The following is a 22,950-nucleotide window of genomic DNA, read 5'->3' as shown; positions in this document are numbered from 1 at the left end:
ACTATCGATAAAGATCATGAAATTTATTTATTCAGCTACTACGGAATTAGTAGGGAAACGATCTATTTCTTATGCCAGTATGTCTTTCATTAATAATGATTATAAGTAACAACTTATTTTTTACTTTTTTCCTCACACTGATAGAAACAGCACTTTCCTTTTTGACACTTCACATAACCTCATACCATCATCGACTTATGATGCATCGCAGCTCTATTAATTCTTAATAGGTTCCTCTCGAGGTAAATTTCCCTTATTTTTCAAACTTGATCTGTCGACAGTTTACAAAATAGTATGACACTCTCCAAAAAGCAGTAACACTACTAGAACATGGAACAGATCCAAACAACCTTCATCTTAATCTCCGCTTACTCCAGAGTTAAAAAAAGCGGAATTTACATCCGTTTAAAGCACCGACATGCTTAATGATCTTAACGAACAAATTATCTGCATTCGAAATGATATGCAACAAAAACTAGCTTTCGACTAAGCATTTGTCTTTGCGTCACCAAGAAACAAAATAATGTCAGTGTCTCAAACAAATGTTGATAATTCAGTAAAACAAAATCCCCACTCCCAAAAAAAATCACCCTTCAGAAAAAATTCTCAGTAAATAAATAGAAATATTTGCAGAAATGTACAAACAAATATACATTTTAAAGACTCACAACCAGAAAACGCTGCTTATCGAAACGAATACTCCACCAACTCACACATAAGACAGATACGTCGCCAGACAAAAAGATATATTGTTTTACTGAAACAAAGGCATTATTTTTCGAGACACTAACGCTGCTTTGTTTATCGATGACGCAAACATAATTGAATTCAGTGAAAACTAAACGACAGCATTTCCAATACTTTGGCCCAAGATATTCTGAAAACACACACTGCACAATCAGCACGAAGCTGGATAAATTTTGAAAAAACTTTAAGACTATTAAATAAGAAGTCTCATTTAATTAGATAATCCCCTAAAAAAAGAACATCGATGATCACTAAACACTGAATAAATGATTTGTTATTTTGATAAAATTACTCCGTAAAAAACCTGCAAAGCATCTAACATAACAGAATATTTATTTAGCAAATATATATTGATAAACAATAGAAACACTAAAATGATCACATGCATCATCATGAAGCTGAAACAACATCTGTACAACATCTGACAATTTAAAAAGCAGTGCTGATGACTAATGAATTTCTCAGAGTATACGCGAATTTTAAAGCTATTCAAAAATTCTCTTCTTCCAAGAAGCAAAAAAGTACCTGGAGAAGGTCATGTATTTTGACTTCCTCCAGGTCATTTTGACAGAAAGAATGAAAAACACCAATACGCTGCATTAAAGCCCTTTCTCTCTCTCTTTCAAAAAAAAGAAAAAGAATGCTTGTATCCGGTATACTTTTCACAGAAACAAAAAATTTTAAAAGTTTTCCCATCATCCATTGAAAAACAATCGTCCATAGCCTGATGTTTAGATTACAAGTCCTTACCTGATACCTTCAGAATAAAACAAAACCTATAAACAATCCTAATTTGTCAATTACTAATTTCCTAACATAAAAGTTAGGAACAAAATTATGTAATGCTTCAAAGACACACAGATTTGAAGAGAAAGGAATATATTTTGCACCATTAATGAAAGTATTCGACACTTGAAATTTTTTTATTAAGTTTAGTGAACTAAATTTCTGGAGTAGCAAAATATTTCAACGCGCTAGCGTACCAATTAATGAAGCGCACATTTCAAAGAACTGCATCGTTTGTGACTGCTTAATGACTACTGGTGAAGGGAGAGGTGAATGATCAACCTAAAATTGATAATTTTTGGACAATCGTTTCCAAAAGAAGCTCGAGATTAATACTCGTCTGGATAAAATGTCATACGAAAACTTACTTCCATTGGAACTGGCAATGACTGAGCACGGCCAGTTCTTAATGAAGGCTTCACAGGCATTGAAACTGATGCATGACGCGAAGAACTTGCACTGCCTTTAAATCACCCATAATGTTGCCAATTATAAAAGTATAGTGATTATCAAAAAATCTTCCAAAGAATTCCCATCCAAAAAATACATAAAAGGCTAATAAATCCAAGGGTAAAAATAAATTACTTTGACTTAATATATGAAAAGTTCCAAGACATTCATACCTGTGTCTTCATCAACAAGGCTTTTGAAATCAAGGAGGTAGCTTTTCTGGTCCACTTGGTACAGTTGAAGGCTCATCTTGGGCTAAAGTTTGACAGTGCTATATCTGTCATTCAGATAAAATGTCACAATAAAATGTACAATGAACAATAATGGAAAAAAAAGATACACTCACAGGCTCATGAGTTGAGCATTCAGGTTTCTTTCGGACAACAACATGATAAGGATTAAATATCTTCCACTCGAAACCAAGCGATTTCATCGCTTTAAACACCTCATACATTATGTCTTCTGTAAAAATATACCAAAAGTTTTTTGCCGAAAGCAGCCATTCTCTAAAATCCCATCCTAAAATAGAAAAAAAAATCCACGAGACAAAAGTTACCTGGTCGACTCTGACTTCTTATTCCAAGATGCCATTTAGCTCGTCTTACATGAGGAGATTTCTGAGAAGCTGCTACATTAGAAGACGACTGCGACCTATGTTGACTGTTGGACATCGAATCACCACTACCACCAATATTCTCCAAATATGGAGTAATTTTATTTGATCCTAAACTACGATTTTCCAAAATATCGCGACGCAAAAAAATTAGTAGAACCTCATAAGATTTTTAAAAACATCAAAAACTCTGATGTCTTAAAGAAAAACATACCTGATATTCGTTCTGGATGTCTGTGAAACATATCCGCCGTTTGGAATTTCCCTATTGGCGTGACTTGATAAAATTCCTCAATTGATAGCTTTGCAGCTAAATGACATTATTTTCCTAGTGTTGGAGCAAGTATTAAAGTGTTGATATTTTAATCCTTTTAAAGACTTTCTGAAATCTTAAATAAACAGAAACTTTATATGCAGCCATACGGATCATAAACTGCATTAATTCATCCAAGATATAGAACTGTTAAAAGTATTTAGTTCAGTTTTTTAAGAAATTGACTGAAGTTGAAGTATTACAAGAAACTAATTTTAAGCATCAGCAAGACAAAACAAAAAGAACTTAAATTATGAATACAGTTACCTAAACATCATGAAATTAAAGGTAGGACAACTGTGATCTCGATAAATTATCACAAATTCTTGCGGATAAACTAATTAAACCAGTGGATAAAAATGTTTCAGTGAAAAAGAAATGATAGCTTTTAAGCACTAATTTTAAGCATCAGCAAAACAAATATGAATGGTCTTCCCAAATTGAGCGTGCCATAAATTTTCATGCCACTTGTGTAATGACAGTAAAAATAAGAAAGAAAGATAGAAAAGTACGTAACAAGAAATTGGAAAATATTAGCTTACTTTCATCGGCAATACGCTTGTTGTCAACAATCAGGTTATAAGCAATACTCAAATGATGGTGTGGATCATCACCCAACAGGGCATTCGTTACATCCTCTTCCAGTACACCATATCGCTATAAGAAAAATAATTTGGCTGACTGATGCTGCCTGCAACTTTGTCTACCCTCTCATCTTTAAAAAACTTAAAAACTGGATTCAAAAACAGAGGAAACTTAATTACATGAACAAAATCATTGCAAATAAATGCGTATTTCACTAAAAATAAATGTTAATAAATACACACCCTAGTGACCTCCTTTACTGCTTCTATATCGACAATAGAAGCCTCACTTTCATTGATCGGTGGAAACAAATAAGCTGGCAGATCTTTTTGAAACCAGTCGTGCTGTCTAAAAATCTGACATAGATAAAAAATAAGGCATGATGACAAAGTCATAAAATTAGAAAACACTAAAAAGCTCACATAACATCTTTAATTGTAGCTCTTTTCATTGGATCAACTTGCAGCATATGTAATAACAAATTGACCACTTGCTTCTCCAAATGATCAGGAATTGGAAATATGCCAGCTAAAAAAACTCATTATATCATTATATAGGAACCTCTGGAATTTTCGGTGGACGAAACCTGAAAACTAAATTACTCTCAAAAGCCATCAAATCAATCCATCTGTACCAATAAATCAATCTATCTAATTTATCTATATCCATATCTATATCTACATTATTAAGCCAGAACCAAACCATACTTTTCAGAAATGTAAAATAACTAGTCAAAATTAATTGGAAGCATTGATGGAAAACAGAGTAAAATACCTTTAATTTTCCTAAACAAGGATGGCACATGTTCATCATCAAAAGGTAAAGTACCACAGAGAAGAGCATATAAGATAACACCACAAGACCACACGTCTACTTCGGGACCTGCGTATAATCTAGAAAGTAATACTACTAGTACAAAAATCACAATGTAAATTTTCATGAAACTTCACTAAAAAGAAAACAACTGTACAGCTTACTTCCCTGAAATTACTTCAGGTGCTGCGTAATTCGGACTGCCGCAACTTGTTCGCAAAAAATCCCCATCTGTCATTATGTTCGATAAACCTGAAAAATAATGTAAAAAATTAAAACTACAATCAGAAGTTATTCTCTAAGGAAACCATATTCATGAAAAGACCATATTTTTATATGGTCTTTTCATATAAAAATATGGAGCTTACCAAAATCTGCTATCTTTACATTATTTTTATCATCCAAAAGTAAGTTCTCTGGCTTTAAATCCCTATGTACAACCATGTGACGATGACAGTAATCCACACCCGAAATTATCTGCTGGAAAAAACGACGTGCTTCTGGAGTCTTTAGCTGAAAAATGGCAGATTTTGTTAGTCTATTTGTTGCAGCAAGATATAAACAGCAAGACATCGTAGTTCTAGAAAGTTCTACAAAGGACATATTTTTGTCCAGCATAGAAATTTTATTTTTCACTTTTGAGCACAGAAAGTAAAAAAGAAATTTTAGAAACTACTTATGAAGCAAATCACATGCAATATTAAAGTAAAAACAAACTCTTCCATGTTTGACGATATAATCGAAAAGTTCACCACCCGCAACATATTCCATTATCATAAAAATATCTGTGGGTGTGCTTATTACTTGATACCTGAATTATATACAGTTAATTGATAACGATAGAAGGAAAAATAAATTAATTGTACAACATTGGCTAGCCTTTAATAATATAAGTTCCTTCATCCAATTAAAACAATAACAGAGATATGAACAGAAAGATATATACAAATAAGTAACCAAATACATAAAATAGAAGGAAGAAATAAGCAAATCCAGTGCAACCGAAAATATGGTGAAATAGGAGATAATGAAGAAAGAAACCTACAAACGAATGATATGTGGATGTCGAAAAAGCGACAAATTTTGGATTTCACGACGTATTTTGCCAACAACATCCAATGTTTTAATCTTTTGTCGATTCAGAATTTTCACAGCCACTTTGTAACCCGTGCCTTCATGAGTTCCTACTTTAATTTATAAAGTTTAAAAAGATTTAATTATGCAATTATGAGAAGTCAATTTACTTAATTGCAATAGAAAGATGAACTGGCGAGTGATTTATGACAAGAAACTGTTCCAATTAGGTGATAAAAATGAAGACAAAAGTAACCCTTGACTTTCCCAAAAGTGCCAACACCAAGTGTCTGATTTAACACATAGTGACCAATCTTGATCTGTGGTTGTTTTGAAATGTCACTGGATAGCGACATCTTCCTGCAAAAATGTCTCATCCTCATTCTTATACCAAACAAAAGATAAACGCGACATTACAACTAGTCATGTGTCCTCACCTATCATCCCTGACCATCTCACTTCTTCCACTTTCCGCCTCCGAACACAAATCTCTTCATCTACCTGACTGCGTTGTTTGGCCTTCCGCTGGCTAAATGCCAAAAACGCTACCTCCCATTCTAAGACACAAACAATGTTCAGCAGCAGGATTGGTTGCTTACTCATCTGACTCTAGTAGTGGCGGGGTTAGGACAGTATGGCGGCGAGGTTGACTGTACGATTTGCTCGAGATGATGGTAGAATGTTGTAGCTGCTTGCTTGGCTCATTTGTTCGACATTTTCCATCAGATAACAAACATTACATCTCATTGAGGACTGAGAGGTAGATAATTTACTTCCTGAAGACAGCTATCAAAACTTCCGCTTCTCCAGTGGAAACACACAGCATCAGTATATAAAGGAAATAATTGAGACCTTCAAATTGATAAGTTGAAGTTCTTTTTTCATTAAATTATCAAGAAAACTGCACTTCAGTTTCTTATCTATTACTTCACAACAACATCAGTGCAAAACTTTTAATTTTGCGTTATCAACGGGAATCCATCCATATCGAAATGCTAACTATAAGGCGACACTCCAAAAAAGATTAACCATTTTGTATTTTTACTGACAACTCTGTTTTAGAATAACAAACACATTAGTTGACGTCTGTGGCTAACGGCAGAATCCACACTGACAGCACAACTCGGAAGACATTTTAATTCAATAAAGATGAAAGACCAAGCTTCTGCTTTATTCGAAAAATCAGCATCCACTGTCTTTTCATTCATGATAACATGTCTGCCAGTGAATTCTCGAACAGTTCTTCAAAACTTAGTTTGTTTGGAAAATGTTTCATGGCAAGAAATAAAGTTTTCATCTATTCCATTTCGTATGGTCTCCGGCTAAATGATCTAAACCAACACAATCTTGAGCGAAACCCTCTTGCAGGGAACACAAAACTTTAAATAAAGATGCTTGCGAAGAAAACACTTCTGAAATAGAGTTGTACAATTTCAGTGATCAATTTATCTCAGTAAGTGGTCATTTATTAGTCGACTATGGAAAATTTTTACATTAAGCAATCATATGTTTAACAGATCCTAAAAAAAATAATCCTTATGTACTAAGAATATTCCGAATGGTTAGATGGAATGTGATCAGTTTGAGTAGGGACGAATATTCCTATCTATCTTTACGCTTGTGTTATTTATTAACCAGTGTCTATTAAAATTACAATTTCTTCTAACGAAATGTGACTCAGCTATCACAAATGATTTCTTCAAATCCTAACTTACCAAGTATAGAAATGTCTAGCAGGTATGAGAAATGCAATAGAAAGCCAAGCAGTTTCGATGGCTGAATACTAATTCGAGATGTTATGAAAACTGCCAAGCTACACTTTTTCAACCATTTTATTAAACATTTTGAAGAGAAGCAAAATTAAAATAGACGTACATATGGTGAAAACTAGAAGAATCATCAAAAGAACAACTGACCATAAAAATTACAGATTTTCCCTCGCAAAAAATGTTTATGAAGAACACTTTATGTTTCAAATGAACAATGGCTAAAAAGTGCTCAAGAAAGGAATTTTTGCAAATAGAGAGAATTAGACAGTGGTCTAACTCTGCTTTACGACTGACACGATTGCGCTAACTACTATCTGCATATAACTTACATCAAAGTTCCAAAATCAAAAGCAATGAACTGAAGGGCGGGATAATCCTAATGCGTTTATCCTTATCTTTCACATGCATTTTTTTTCAGTAGCTATTTCGCATCGGTCTCCAAACCTATGAAAGTGGTAAAATTCAGAAAAAACATACAAAACAAAACATCTTAACAACAAATATGCACATATTCCGTATCGCGGCAATGAATCCAGCAGGCAAAAAATGGAAAAGCGAGGAACTCATGAAAAAAGCCAAAGCTAAGAAAAAATTAAAAGAAAATATAAAATGAAAAATTCCCGCATTCGAATTCCTATTAAAAAAAAATAGCTGGAAGTTGCAGCATAAAGAAGAAACATTTAAAAATCCTGTTGTAAGAGCTGTGTCTTCTCAGTTGATAAGCACATCAACCGCAGAATGTTGAATCATATCAAACCAGGAAATAAAATTTTACTACGGTGCCCTCTTTTCATTGAAACTTTCCATTCAAAAACCGACGTCATTGTTTTTCTTTTTCACTTCCTCATATTTCTATTTTCGAGGAAGTAATTAAACCTCCCATTCGTTCAAGAAGCCAGAATTTTCCTGAATTGCAGCATCAATAACAAACAATTAAGAAAAAACCTCAGAGCAGGTAGTACCAGGTAGAGCATGAACGACGTCAAAAATGAACACAGTACAAGCAAAAGCAAACTGAAAAAAAAAAATGAAGTTATTCACCTCTTGTCTATTACAGAAAACGATTATTTCTAAAACTAATCGACAGAGAAAACAAATTACGAGGTAGAGTATTTTTATAACACAATGTCAAGGAAATATAAAAATAGCTTAACGAGTTTCTAAAAAAATTGTGTAGGAAAGATCCGTAATAGCACTGCCTCAGGAAAGAGTCATCACGAAGTAATCTCAGAATTATCTTCATTATCACTTTTGTAGATTATCACAGTCCAGATTCTACAATTTTCATCTAAGAACTGCTAATGACGTTACTACCTTCGACTGCTCTTAGTACTTTCTTCAAATAACCCAAGAGCCATGAAAATAATCATAAAAATGCAATTAGAAGAGCACTGAAGAACAAGCTTTCACAGCAAATCTTATACCACACATATAAACTTAGTTCTAGAGTTAGAGCTATACTCTGATCTTGAGAATGAATTCGCAACGACAGTTCCCTGGCATGTGAACTTTTTAAAGAATGATTGAAACACGAAATGAACAGCATGTTCTATGTGTAATGGACATTAAAATAAATCTGGCAAGTGAATTATTAAATTCCTTCTTTTTACATGTAACGAGTTTTCCTAAATTTTGCACATTATTTGAAAGAAAAAAAATTCTTCTGGCACCATATAAATTTTCAGAAGAAAAAATTTTCAGAACATGAACGGCCACGAAGTACATACAGAGGGAATCTTCGACCAATCTTCCTTAGGACAAACGATTGAAGAGATGGGCTTAAAAAAAATCCATGTTTAAGTGAAATCAAAAAAGTAAAATATTTACGGTCTTTGAAAGAATCGCTTGATGTAACTATGCAGATTACATTAGTACAATCGAAATCTTGCTTCTGTGCCAGGAAAATTCAATTTCTAATCTATACAAACAAAAAACATGATATCGCTTCACATTGTGTACTAAGAAATGATCCCATGAGAAAAAAGGTCAAAATTGAGGTATTTGCAATGCGCGAAATGAACTGAAAACAGGATAAGAGTCCCCAAAAACAACACAATAATGACTACAATGTACCATTTTCTTTTCTGTGCACATTGCTGCAATGTGCAGTTAATTGCAAAAACCTGTTGCAGTGCAGATGCGCGAACATGAAAGAAGAAAAACCATGATGACATTCAGAAATGTTCGTAAAACGTCTTATCACCATGGTTCTATTGCTCTTTGCTGTGACAGCATTCAACCTTTCCAAGAAGAATAGCAAACATTCCTTTTAGCAACTAAAGTATGCATGCACGTTACTAAAATATGTATTCACGTTGTGCAGCTCATCACCCGTTTTATATGAGTAAACAAAGAGGAAAAGATGAGTAAATAAAGGATCTTTCGTCCCTCCTATTAATAAAAAAAACCTACGTTTCATTCTAGTGTTCACTTTCTCATCAAAAAAGAAAGTTGGTTCCATCAAGTTGATACTTTTCAACAACATCTGTGATTCAAATACAAGATTTCAATGAAGAAAAGCCATTAAAATAAGGAGTAACCAGACACTGTAAATATACATCCTGATTTAAAGCTTAATAATCATGAATTACATTTCTGAACAATTTGGACCAAATGCACGAGGCTTATGACAGAATAAGAATTAATTTTTTGAATTTTTTATACTGGTCGTATCGATTGAGCTAAGTACAAGAATCAAAAACGACACTTTCCAAGTCTCTTCAACTTATATTTCAGAATTACGACAGGGAAATGAACACTATTCGAGAACGCAAGTAACTGCGGCAAAGTGGTGACAAAACCATAGAATCTCATCTATTCCCATCTGAAAACCTAAATATTGTCGAAACTAAGCTGACTACCAGCAGATTGAGACAATTCATGACGAATGACTGCTTCCATGTTTTCCACTTCCATCAGCGGTTGATCAGGAAGTGCCAGGTTTTCCAAATCCATGGGTAAAGCTGCTGTGTTACCACTGAATGACTGCTGTGCAGCACAGCTTATTGAAGGATGAACACTGACAGGGACCACATTTGAGTGCATCCAATTTGATGAGGCGACACTACCGCTTCCGGACGAGTAGCTACCGTTGTATGGTACCCTAAAAGAACAACTAATTCGAAGACAATGAACCAGTTTATTTCAGATTAGTTTAACATAGTTACCAAGTACCACTTTATTCCTTCTCAAAGCTGAAAACTAATAAATGTCGAAAAATATCAAAATTTCGGTTTTCTTTTAATTTCAGTGTTTTTCGGCAGAATAATTCTAGTTATTATATGATTTGTAATAATGTAAAACCCATGAATATAGAAAGAATATATTCAAAGGAACTCTTGAAAAAATAAATCTAATCTAGTTGACGGAAATCACCTACCCTTGTTGATTCGGTATCCTATTTTGTATAAGATGTGTTCGCAACAACGGATTCTGGATGTTTTGAACACCCCGTACAACATCCAGTTCATGGTAAGATGGTGGTGGTTGAACACTATTTTCGGTCTAAAATAGCTTACGTCAGAATGAACAATTCTGTATTAATACAGAATTTACTATGTATTGAACTAAAGAAATACGTAAAGCGGAGAGACAGAAAAGTATGAAAGCAAAAAAAAATTACTAATGTCCATTGCTATGAACTTATTCACCCAGAAGAAAAAATGTAATACCCTGCTGGATGACGGCTCAGTTTTAATGTGTGCGATTAGGTTGGAGGAAGTTGGTGCACTGGTACCATTCAGCATTGGATTAGCCATAGGCCTGTGAAATGCGGGACTATCGCTCTGATTTAAATTCATCTGCAAAATGATAAAATCGAATAACTACGACTATTTTATCTCTGTGTTGGCTCAACATATGCTGGTATTTAAGGTTTCACTGTCCTTGCAATTTTGTGAATAATATATGAAACTGTGACAAAAATAGTCAAGCAAATACAAAAAACTATGCATTAAAATTACTTCATTAGTGCGGTCCAGGATATCGTGAGGCATGGCACTAGCAGCCTCCACAAAAGGCGGAAAATCAAAACTATCGAAATTCTCGTAATTCTCTATCATCGATGGCGATACTCGTGATGATGAACCGGACAATGAAAGATTCGACTGAGTACGAGAACTGAAATGATTCAAGTTTTACCATCAACATCTTTTTCCCGAAAGACAAAATCTGCATTGATAAATGGCAATATTTAAAGATGGTGAAACTTTAACGATATTCTTCCGCGTCCAAAAGTTAGCACATCCTCCCAAAGAGAGGATAAAATAGAGAAATATAAACATTTTGTTAGAAAAAATCCAAAGAATGTATTCAAAGAATGAAAAGTGAAGGTGATAATATTAACCGGAAAGGTTCAAAATTCGATGAATCTTCTTCACCAGTATATAACTCACGGCTCAGTACCGACGTCTGAAAAAGCAAGATATCATTTCTTCACAACTTTTGAAATTTCTGTCACGGTAAAGAATTTCTCCAGCTCTGTTAGAATATTTTTTAGCTAAGAAGCGTAGTCGCAAAACTGTTGCATGCAAATTCCACATCTCTTTCTTAAAATTAATAAATGTAAGTTTCCATAATTTCGATAACTAACGCTACCTGCGAACCAACAATCGAACTACCAGCGCTATGTAAAGTACCACCTCCAGCACCTGCGCGCATTTCCATCACCTTCTTACGTGCACCTCGTCGTTTCTTGTCCATCGCTACCTTAACTGCGGATTTGTTATAATTTGCAAAAATCAAATTTGAAGCAACAATAGTTATCACCAAATTTTAGGGACAAAACTTTAAATTAAAACAATCTCGTTCGATATCTGTTAAATATCACTGCTGAAGAACAATTTTTTACGATAAAATTTAATTAGATGTGGCGATTAACGAGAAATTAGTGAAAATCCCTCACTGCGGAATACTTTGTTTTATTCATTTCGAACACTGTATTGTTGATGTATCAAGTTCTCACAAAAGATTAGCACAAAAGACTGCTTTTTCTATTTCTTTCCTTTTTTCCTATCGTTAATGCATATTATATTCGTCGTCATGAAAAATCTAACTTTTGTCACTTGTACCAAGTGAAAGCCTAAATTTGCCGAATAGAAAATTCCTATAAACAATCAAACACATGTGTCTACAGGATGTAAAAAGCCTACACAATTCATCACTACACATAAGGCAACATTATGTCACACTTTTCCACCCATAAGACTGAACTGACAAAGAAGTTCTTCCCATCCTCCTTTCTCCCACCCACCCAAAAGAAAAGAAAAAAAAAAAATTAGCTTAATAAAAGTGAAAACTATAAAGCATACTTTTGTAGTTGTCTCCAATGTTGCAGATCGCTGCCTTCGCGGGTTCCTACCTGGTTTCGCATCTGGATTGATCACCCACCAAGAACTCTTTCCAGCACCTTCATTTTGTATCCGCATAAACCGACTATGTAATGAAAGGTTATGCCGAATTGAATTCTGAAAAGACCATGATAAATATCATTGATACTTCACTCTTTTATTATGAAAATTTGAATTATTTGCCATTTGAAACATAGAGCTGTAAAACACAAAATTGTTGGACATTACTTTCAAATTTTTCTTATAAAAAAACAAGTGAGATTACGACGCAGAAATGTAAATAAGCTGTGTAAATTAAATTTTTCATTCGAAGGCCTCGCTCACTACATACTAAACAAAGAGAACGATGGGTAAGATATCATTGCTATTTCTATAGCTCAACAACCAGATTTTTTACATGAAGATTTCTAGGATAAAAAAGTCTTCAAAAAAAAAATTAGGAAATAGCAACAAATTGGATAGGAATTATGAATTCAGAAAACACTGAATAACAGAAATCATGACAACCGCAATCAAATAACAAGACAGACTTTAACACTATCAAACTAAAAGACTTGAAATTAAAGAAAGCTCTACCTTCCACCCTGCTGATTGCTCCTGACTTGTACGATTACCAAAATATGGTACATTGGAAGCGAACCAGTTGTAAATTTCGTTCAGTCTCATTCGACCATCAAAAGTACTCTTCAACGCTTTAGCGATCAAGTCTGAGTAACTCTCCGCACCCCAAGGATTTGGTTTCTTTATACTAATAAGACCATTCAATCTTTTCCGGACCCGTTTTCTCTTAACCGGCCTTTGCTCTTCAGGATTTTCCGGATCATTCTCAACCAACTCATCGACAGTATTTGTACGTGCACAGAAGTACGGCAGGGTAACATCCAAATCTGCGACAGTAGGTGTTAATCCCTTAGTACAGCTCCTTGAGGTATTAGATGATGAACAAGCAGTACTGCTGAGAGCATCTGAAGATGTCAAAGACTTAATGATAGCCATGCGATGGTTGTCCGCTAATTGTGAACCTGAGTTGGGTACTGCTTGTAGATCAACAGACGCCATAGTTAAATTTTGGACTGAACCATCAATAATGAGATGTGTTGGTGAGGAGATCGGACTGTCTGACAGGTTTTCACCTGAACTAGTCAGAGTGATCAATCCTGATGTGTCCGCTGCTGCTGAAGCCAACTTTAAAACGGAGGATTGTGCGCAACCATTTGATGGAACATTGTTTTGATTGGCGCTAAGGTTGGAATGTGATACTAATTGAGACTGAGTTTGTGCTGACGATGATAGTAATAGAGTTGGCAAAGCATCTGAAAAATGGGATAAACTTGGATAAGATGCTGCAGCATTCGGTTTCATGTTGTCCATCTCACTGACTGAAAGCCGCATGTCACTCTGTGTCCGGAATGGAACTTTCTTCGAGTACAAGACGGTATTTTGTTTTCCTCTGCTCAAGCCTATTTTTGAGGTTGTTTCTAACGCTTGGGTGCAGTTCCGTTCTGGAATCAAGCTAAGATTCGATTTTAATGCCTCAGTTAAACTTATGCTAGATGTAGTACTGATATTTGTGCTAGATTCATGGGACAGCAGATCGGATGTATATCCTTCTGATGACAGGCCTGGATCTGTCGCCCCAATCGTAACGGTACCCAATTCAAGATGAATTAGCTGACGTTCGGGCCAAGTATATGAGCGCCCACGTCGTTCAAATTCAGCGTAATCATCCAGGTTCAACTCTGAATCTCTTGCTTCCATTGCACTTCCTTCGAAGACAAATTATAAACGAAGTAATCCCGAGAAGCCTATACAATAAAAGGAAACAGTATAGAAAGTTTTGTTTTTAGACGTGATGCTTATCACAGTAATAATAACAGAAGTTGCCAGCAGCAAAATAAGTTGTCGTTCGTATGGCAGCAATGTCCACTGCTAGAATATAAATGATAAAAGGAACGATTATTTCAGCGAAATCCGAAATCCGAAAGGAGAACGGAATCCATCACAGACCACATCAATAAAAAGCGAAAATTTAGAATGTATGATGGAGAAAGTGCACCGATAGGTAGAGTGACCTTCGGCCGCTCGATAACGGTTAGCGTTCTGGTCGAGATGCTGCTGATGAATAAGGGTATGCCCAGCGGGACGATCCGCTGGTCACTCGGTGATGTACAGCAACTCTTCTACCCTTTGGTCGAGTCCTGGTCCGTTGACCCTTCTTCTTATGTCCGATAGACCTCCCTCCAATTCTCACTAGAGCAGCCTCTCTTCTTCGTATGTCCAACTAGCAAAACAGCGGAGAGAAATGGAGCAAAAGAGGAAAAACAATTTTGTGATATTCATTGGCGAAGAGTTCAGAGAAGAAGACAGAGGCAAATATCCAAAAAAGCGAAAGAAATGATGAAGGGGGAGTGAGGAAAAATTAGACCTTGTAAAGGTATGTTGGTGATATTAAGGCACTAAATGGAGAGCGAATAATGAATGAATATGAATGATAGAGAGGGACAAATGAACTTTTGAAAGGTATTCAAAGAAGTCTGTTCATTTATATCGCTTGGAACTTGTAAACACAGTCGTCGAACTGCAACAGTTGAGGAATTACACTGCTAGAGAATGGTCAATCAATCATTACTTCTTTGGCCCTATTAACACCTAGGCCATTAGAAAATTTCTAGCAGTCTACAGAACACACGAATCCTATAGTATGCCAAATCTGATTAAGTCAAATCCGTCTGTGATCACACTTGCATGTGTAATTAAAGTTAATACTGAAAACAATGACAGTGGAGGTACATTTTCAGCACTTCATCGCCCTCTAAAGCTTTACCAAACTTAATTTAATATCAGAATTTTTTCTGCATTGTAATCAGTCACTATGTTCAGTTCTTAATTTTTGATTAAAAAGAAAAGCAGGACGCAGTTCAGATGAACCAATGAAGTTTATCTGAAAACATCAAAGAAAGGAAAACAAGCTGCAAGCATTAAAGATAACGGCAAATCGTTGCAACATCTTATCGATTGCTGGAGGAGGTAAAGGGAAGGGTTGTCAGAGGTCATCCAAAGCTTTCGTCCCACTGAATAACCAATAATTCGAAGAACGCATACTTACTCCTATTAGTTTCAAAGAAGTCAGTTACATTTTCTGTTTGCATTTGAAAACGAAACGATTTCAAGATTTGTTCTCCTAATTTTCAGAAACATCTCTTCTTTCTCTTTCCTTATTAAATTTCGAAACTTTTCACAATCATTAGCAATATTCCGTAGTCACATTTTTCCAAGCTTGTTATTACTTCCTGGGCTGGTATTATTGATAATAAATAAAATCAGTTCCAACGAAAATTGCATTTGTGTCCCCTCGTATATGTTAAAATATCAAAGGACTGGATCGGGTTCTATGACTCCGTTTTTTCTCATCGTTTTCTCAGGTGATGACTGCACAAAGTAGTAGCAGCTTGCTGTGTCACTCAGATTAGTAATAATTTTTGTAACAATTTGATTAATAGCAGTACCGAAATACATCCCATCTCTACTTCAAAGTATACATCAAACTGATGAACCGTTTCAAAGATGCAACTATTTAATACAACAAGAAGTTACTTCTGAAAGTTATGATCCACATTTTGGCCTAGCTAAACTATAACGTTTCTGTAAAAATGGAATCAATAACAACATCGATATGACCTTATTTCAACCAATAATTCCATCCTTTCATTCAGCTGTGTAAATGTGCTTATTCTAATAGATTGTAAGTAAAAGTGCACTAAAATAAACTCCTTAATCGTTAATCGTCCCCATGGCATATCCGGTCCTCTCTGTTCGATATTTCTGTTACGAAAAAGCCTGAAGTTCGAAACGAAAACCAATACCAATCTATTTCTCATGTCGCATCTCTCCCATCTTCTCCTTTTCTCATTCCCTCAATAGGGGACGAGCTGATGTGAGAGACACAATCACTTCAGTTGTTATGATGGTGGAGAGGAGGGAGGCATTTAATGTTAGTTATTTTCTGCTACATGTCCGTCCATAAAACATCAAAAATCATCGATTAAACGTCAAACCATGGGAAATGAATTTCGACAGGCTAAAGGTTGAACGAGTTTCAGTTTCGGAATCAAAAAGCAATTTCAGATAAAGGAAAGAGTAAGCAGAAATACTGATTTAAAACATGAGATCTCACTTTTCGAGTCATCGAAAAAAAAAAATATATATATATGTATATATACCAATGTTATATACTCGCAGAACGACTAATTTCAAGATTATATATCAGCATTTTTGAAAGTGTACTCCCAAATGTTCTTATCATCTTGAAACGACATTAAAGAATTTAAGAAATCTATTGTAAACTGCAACATAAAAAGAAAAATAATGACCAAAGACAAACCTTCCAACCGGCAGAACTATTGGAATCGCCTTTATCTCTGAAGTACGGAACATTCTGCACCATCCATTCATACACTGTAAAGGGGATAACTCAGAGAAACGAAATAAGAAAATTGAAAAATACATCATAATTGAGTGAGCTTCAATATCCATCCAACAACAGTGACAACACAGTAATTAATACACAGCTTTACAGGCATATGCCTTATAATAATGAAATAAGCCCAGTCCATTACCTTGAGAAAGAGTTAGCCGCTTTTCAGGTGAACTAACGATAGCCTGTGTGATGAGATCGGCATACGACATATTACCCCAGGCATTTCGGCGTGTCGTCGATTTCTTATTAGATGTAGCAACACTCGAGTCGGATGCATCGGATGGAGTGCCGGATGCTCCGATAGGACCAGCTGAGTTTGCTCCACATGGCACTGGTGATGAAATCCTATAATTTAAGCTTATTTTCAACACAGGAATGAAGGATAGCTTTAGACAAGAACACGAAAATGATTACATTTTATTCATGGTGTTTTATGATGTCCTACATAATAATGAATTTATTTTTTTTTGGAAAAAAAAAACTGAATTACCCCGGTGAGAAGGAGCCACTTTCCGGCGAACCCATTAGCGCAGCTGTTGAACCCAACCGACCATTGCTCAATTTCTCTACGCTATCACACAAGCTGCAAATTTTCAAATTTGTAATTGAAAGCATATCCTAAAATAAAACAATATGAAAACAGGGCGTTCAGCTTTGTACAAAAAAAAAAAAAAAAATAGTTGTTACTGTCCAAAAAACACTATGTTTATCAGAAACAATGCAGTTCATGTTGATTGCAGAGTTCTCATTTTAAATATCATTTAAGACTGTGATGATACAAAACTTAGGATGAGATCTAAAGGAAATAATTAACTGGAGCGATGCTACAATACCAGAATTCATCGCTTATGAAAGCTTGCACATCAAATAATTAATCATGCAGTTCTACATAAAACCATATTTGTATACAACAGAAAACCGTCAAACTGTACATAAAGCTATCAGAATTTAACGATTAGTAAAATTATCCAGTTTCTTACTTATTCCTTCCGACTACCAGACCTAATGAACACATATAAAAACTAGGAAAAATATAAAAATTCTGATCGATATGGATTCCTTTACTCAAAATAAAAAAAAAAAAAGGTACAATACGATAACGGAACACTAATAGAAATGAAAAAGTAAGATAAAGATGAAAAGCAGTCCACAATTGACGTGAAAAGCTCCATCCTTGCAATCACCAATGAAGTTTTAAAGAAAATCACAACAATAAAAAGCAAAACCGAAAATTCAAAACGAAAAAAAGTGATCTGCAAAAAAGCAGAAAATACGAGATACCGCAATGAGTACACCAAGAAATATAAAATACGAAAGGCAAAAATGTAAAGATATCAAATAAACCATAATAGGCAGTTACAAAACTGAGTTTTCTACATCGATATCACCCGATTCTTTTGAATTTGATATGTTACATCTTATGTTTTTGTTTGAAACCGGAAGTAGGCTATGCATATGGTTTTCAAACTAGAGCGAAAAGAAACTTCCATATATGTAGCACCATCGACCCATATTGCTCATATAAAAACATTGAAATTTGTAAGTGCAAACACAGCTCCCCGTTTCATTGAAATAAGAAGTGATATAGTCCACCTTGTTACACTAAAGTATCTTTCCATTTCATCACACTGAAAAACAAATTGGAAAAGAGAACTTATTGCCTGAAAACACTTTTTTATTCGAATACTTCTTATCCTTAACCAACATATGTGGCTTAATGAAAAAACTAACGGTAACTGTAAAACAGTGGAAAACGAAAGGAGGGGAAACAAGGGAAACTGAAGAATACTGGAATAAGAAATGTTACAAAAAGAAAATTATCATTGTACACTTGCTCATTTGCAGTCTTCCTGCCAAATATAAAACAACTGATCATTTCATATTTCTCCATTTTTTGTTATTCGATGAGATATACTTAGAATAGATATAATTTTGCCTAATGGATTTAATTACAGCTTTGATACCAATATTTTATGAGTTTTGTATGGCAAAATAAGGAACACCCACAACCTTATCGATATTGCATTTCTGTCAACTACATCGTAGTTCATTTTGTCTAATGTTTAGTACTACGTAGGTGTCGATGGATATGTGATTGATTGTAATATGAAGTGAGGGATTTATATCTTTCTACTGTACTAAAGCGTACAATGTAGCACAGCGGGAAACTTTTTTGTGACTCATGAAACGATACAACATCTGGCATTGTCTGAAAAAAGTGAAATTTGAACATACCAAGTCAGACTATTGAGAAAACGTTCCCACCCGATCCTTCTTCCTCCACCGTTCCGTCCCTATTTCCCTCGATACTTTACCGTTATCTTCGACCAACACCATTTCATGACACTGTTCTTGAGTTACATACTGTCTAATACAGAAACAAACATCCACATGAACAAATGAACTGTGCTGTATTTGACAGAAATGCAATCTGAGTAAAGATGAGGTAGTCCTACTTTTTTCCCTTTACAGATCACTACACGAAATTCACTGACTGATAGAGCTTTAATCAAAATTAAATCCATTTCAAATAGCCCATCCAAAATGAAGAAGATATAAAAGTAGTACACCGGTCTCGATTTTTTTTTTGTAACTCATAAAGCGATACAATATTTGGCACAGTCTAAAAAAAAGTGAAGTATTGGAATTTCTTATAACAAAATCTCTCATAGTTTGATAACTAATAAGCATAACATAGTACTCAGATAAGTATTATAACTAACGCACATGATTCGGAGATCTGAAACAAGAAGCGACTGAGAGTGAATGACTTCATTAGCTAAACTAACTATGTGTTATTTATTAAACAAAAGCTTCATCATACAAAGACAAAATATCCAATAATTATCTCTGAAATTAAAAAAAAAAAAACTGATACCTAAGATAATTTTTCAGAAGATGAATTAAAACATGATAAAGAGGAAGAAATAAAGAACGAAACGGGAGATATCACTTCACTGAACATCACTATTATTCTTATTTTCCCATATTTCATTCTTTTTCATTTTCCATATATAATCTTTCATTAAGATTGTGCTCAGTTAATTATTTCCAAAGTATTTTTCATTTTATGCTGTGAGCATCAACTTTGGTAATTCACTGTTAAATTTGATTTATTTTTTATGTTACTAACTTTACACCGTCTTCCAGAGATTTATCTCAAAAAATATAAGAATTGCCTTACTACTACGACTGTGCTTGACCTAGTAGTTCGGTGTAAGAAATAGAGGATTCGAGTAATATTCATACTTTAAAAGAAATAAATTTCAGCACAAGCAAAAGAATGAATTAAACAAAAACTGAATTGGAAAAGACTCATAATAAATCATTAGTGTATCACAAAAGTATGTATACACCATATAAATGTAATCATTGCTTGATAGGACGATGCACACAATACAAAAAGCACAGATAACAGTTCTGATAACCACTGTCAAGATAGCATAACAGTCGAAAAGGATTGATGAAAAAAGGACCTGTCAAACATGGTGTTTAATTCATGCCATTTGATGGGAACCTACTTGTTGTAAAACAGAATGAAGCAAAATCGATATGAACAGAACAATAGAGAGCATAAAATTATATCAGCTATCATGCCGAATATGACTTTCCCGCACAATATATACAGTACACAGTCGACTGAAAATATGTGCTGTAGAAAATGCAAGTAATGCCATCAACTGGTAATCATAAAATGTAGAAATAAACTACTCAAAACTAGCTAAGTTTTATTAAAAAGAAGGTATGCCTCAAACAATTTACCTACAATATATATATAGCAAAGTAAAATAGATTTAAACGTGTGAATGAGATAGACAAAAATCTCAACATAGCTATAAAAAAACTCATTATAATGATGAAAATGAATAGAGATATCACAACTAATTTTTTGTTCCTGATATTAAAAGAGCTTGAACAGTTATCACAAGAGCCGACCGATCTACACACTCGTCAATAACTACTATAATGTATACCTCTACTTTAATGCCATTAATGAAAAAGCGAATTTACTCTTCGAAATCTAGAGAGAAAATTCTATAGAGAAAAAAAAAGTGAAAATTAGTGACCATAAGCGTGACTACTCATAAATTTGGTGAAATTCAATTAATCTAATTACGACATTGCAATAATTATTAATGTGTAAATAGTTTGTATCTAAATAATTTGATAACAAAACAAAGAGAGGTAATAAGCAAAAACAAATTAAAAAATTTAAGGAATTAATTTCCAGAAAAAAAAAGTTCTAAAAAAAAATGTAAAAAAAAGCACTTCATCTTAATTCACTTCACAATGATAATGATATTAGTATGATGAATAGCTAGTATTAATAGCAGTAGTAGCAAAAATAATAACAGCGATCATAACGAACAGTACTAGTTTGCAATACTAATAACAATACCGATAACAAAAATAATACTGAAATTACTAATTAGTGGTTACCAAAGGAAACTGTTTTCTTGCGCACAGGGTAAGGAAAAAAAATAATGGAAATCAAGAGTATAGGAATAGGAAAAGGTAGTAAAAAAATTATGAAGGTGATGATAATAATGAACTTACTCAGCTTCCTCTTCCGGAATTTGTTCATGAATTAGTGGACTGGTTTGGGCATTAATGTCAAGTTGTGGTCGTCGCATTGGCCAAGTATTACAGCGATCCCTGGAAACCGGCCCCAGCTCTTCTTTACCAGCGGCATTAGCTGCTTCGACTGGTATGACTCCAACTGGCCCCAGTCCAGATGATGACGATGTTGATGAAGATGATGATGGGATAGAATCCATAGGTATGATACCATTTTTAGCATCGCAAATCCCACCACCATTGCTCCCTCCATCTTTGTCACCAGTGTTATCATCACCATCAAATCGTCCACAGCTTGTTGTTGGGATGACATCCGACGCTACCACATAGCAATCACCAAGAGTAATAGCGTCTTCAGCAGTTTTAGTAACTGTCACAGAAGTACCACAATTACCAGAAGATGCTGATAACATTCTCTTCCGCCCAAAGCACAACCCGATCAGCAATCAAGCGTGAAGCGACAAAGTGTGAAATCCGGGCAGCAGGGGAAACACAAGGAAATACAGTACACACAAGGTATCTGAATATTCCCTTCGATATGTTTAAAAAAGGAAAAATAATCGACCAATTACAGCACGAAATTGTAGGTAGCCACAGCGCCTTTAATCTGTTATGAAATTAAGAAATTAAGGCTTAGTCTGAAGAATTCGAACTGTGAAACATGAAGGAACGAAATGAAACGTAACGAGTCAAAAAAACTATAAATTAATACAAGTAAAAGCATCAACAAATCTAGCCATACCAAGCAGTCATACTTCGAACTTACTCCAGATTTCAGTTATAAATGATTGATCTCTAGTTTCCAAGTTAAGGACTAAACTTTAATTTAAATTACAATAAAAACTACTTCAACAATATAAAATTAACAGGTTCAAAATTCCTTAATTTCATTCGCATCAAAAAGTTGAGGCCCAAAATATTGGACGTGGAAGGTTACATGCTGGCTCTCTAAGTGATGATTCATGCAAAAAAAAAAAATGATAAAGTCAGTGCTGGAATCGAAATAATTGATGAAAAGTAGTTCCCTAATTTTTTGAGGCTATTCTAAAATAAAAACATTCCAGGAAATTTTCAATGGCACTGCCACATGACAATCCATATTACAAAAAAAAAAGGATGGATAATGCATGCTGTCGTAAAATTCAAAGTCATGAAAGCAATCACAGATAATCTCGTCTGATATCCTTGTAAAGGATATTCAGAATAACCGATTAAGTCAACATATCATTTGGCTAAGTCCTTAATTATTAACAAGATTTTTGCTTCTATCCAATTGTCCTATGAAAAAATCTCATATCACAACAAAAAAAAGAAAAAAACAGTTACCCTTTAGCCATCAATTGTTTCATATTATGATCTAATCAATTTAATAAAGTGTACAGTGAACTTCGAGGTAT

The 22,950-nt window shown here is 34.5% G+C and overlaps 3 protein-coding genes across 6 annotated transcripts; 1 reads left to right on the top strand and 2 right to left on the bottom strand.

The window, feature by feature from the left end:
* Positions 1 to 1,713: 1,713 nt before the first annotated feature.
* On the bottom strand, positions 1,714 to 5,764 carry Bma-aak-2 (Uncharacterized protein; the record flags this gene model as incomplete). 2 transcript variants are annotated; one of them, XM_043080697.1, is made up of 15 exons in its annotated part: positions 1,714 to 1,815; positions 1,902 to 1,996; positions 2,157 to 2,238; positions 2,330 to 2,445; positions 2,540 to 2,707; positions 2,811 to 2,906; positions 3,452 to 3,566; positions 3,737 to 3,842; positions 3,917 to 4,022; positions 4,269 to 4,387; positions 4,472 to 4,559; positions 4,676 to 4,820; positions 5,025 to 5,118; positions 5,353 to 5,494; positions 5,638 to 5,764. In XM_043080697.1, the coding sequence occupies 15 exons, from the start codon at positions 5,762 to 5,764 to the stop codon at positions 1,714 to 1,716; spliced, it is 1,701 nt and encodes a 566-aa protein (XP_042936631.1). The 2 variants fall into 2 exon arrangements, with proteins under 2 accessions (XP_042936631.1, XP_001901488.2); XM_001901453.2 differs by having other exon boundaries at positions 5,638 to 5,737.
* A 4,218-nt stretch (positions 5,765 to 9,982) lies between these two features.
* Bma-daf-16 (Uncharacterized protein) lies at positions 9,983 to 21,966 on the bottom strand (the record flags this gene model as incomplete). Of its 3 annotated transcripts, XM_043080694.1 has the most annotated exons (11): positions 9,983 to 10,253; positions 10,530 to 10,654; positions 10,822 to 10,950; positions 11,113 to 11,269; positions 11,496 to 11,560; positions 11,747 to 11,857; positions 12,460 to 12,615; positions 16,880 to 16,953; positions 17,115 to 17,320; positions 17,466 to 17,558; positions 21,533 to 21,966. In XM_043080694.1, the coding sequence occupies 11 exons, from the start codon at positions 21,964 to 21,966 to the stop codon at positions 9,983 to 9,985; spliced, it is 1,821 nt and encodes a 606-aa protein (XP_042936628.1). The 3 variants fall into 3 exon arrangements, with proteins under 3 accessions (XP_042936628.1, XP_042936629.1, XP_001901487.1); XM_043080695.1 differs by lacking the exon at positions 21,533 to 21,966 and having other exon boundaries at positions 17,466 to 17,500; XM_001901452.1 differs by lacking the exons at positions 16,880 to 16,953; positions 17,115 to 17,320; positions 17,466 to 17,558; positions 21,533 to 21,966 and adding an exon at positions 13,075 to 14,256.
* On the top strand, positions 14,533 to 14,730 carry Bm12971 (Uncharacterized protein; the record flags this gene model as incomplete). The annotated part of the gene is made up of 1 exon (XM_043080696.1): positions 14,533 to 14,730. The coding sequence occupies one exon, from the start codon at positions 14,533 to 14,535 to the stop codon at positions 14,728 to 14,730; it is 198 nt and encodes a 65-aa protein (XP_042936630.1).
* Positions 21,967 to 22,950: the final 984 nt, after the last annotated feature.

The sequence above is a fragment of the Brugia malayi genome, assembly GCF_000002995.4.
Source record: "Brugia malayi strain FR3 genome assembly, contig: Bm_v4_Chr3_scaffold_001, whole genome shotgun sequence".
NCBI lineage: Eukaryota > Metazoa > Nematoda > Chromadorea > Rhabditida > Onchocercidae > Brugia > Brugia malayi.
This window is presented reverse-complemented; position numbering and strand designations above follow the sequence as displayed.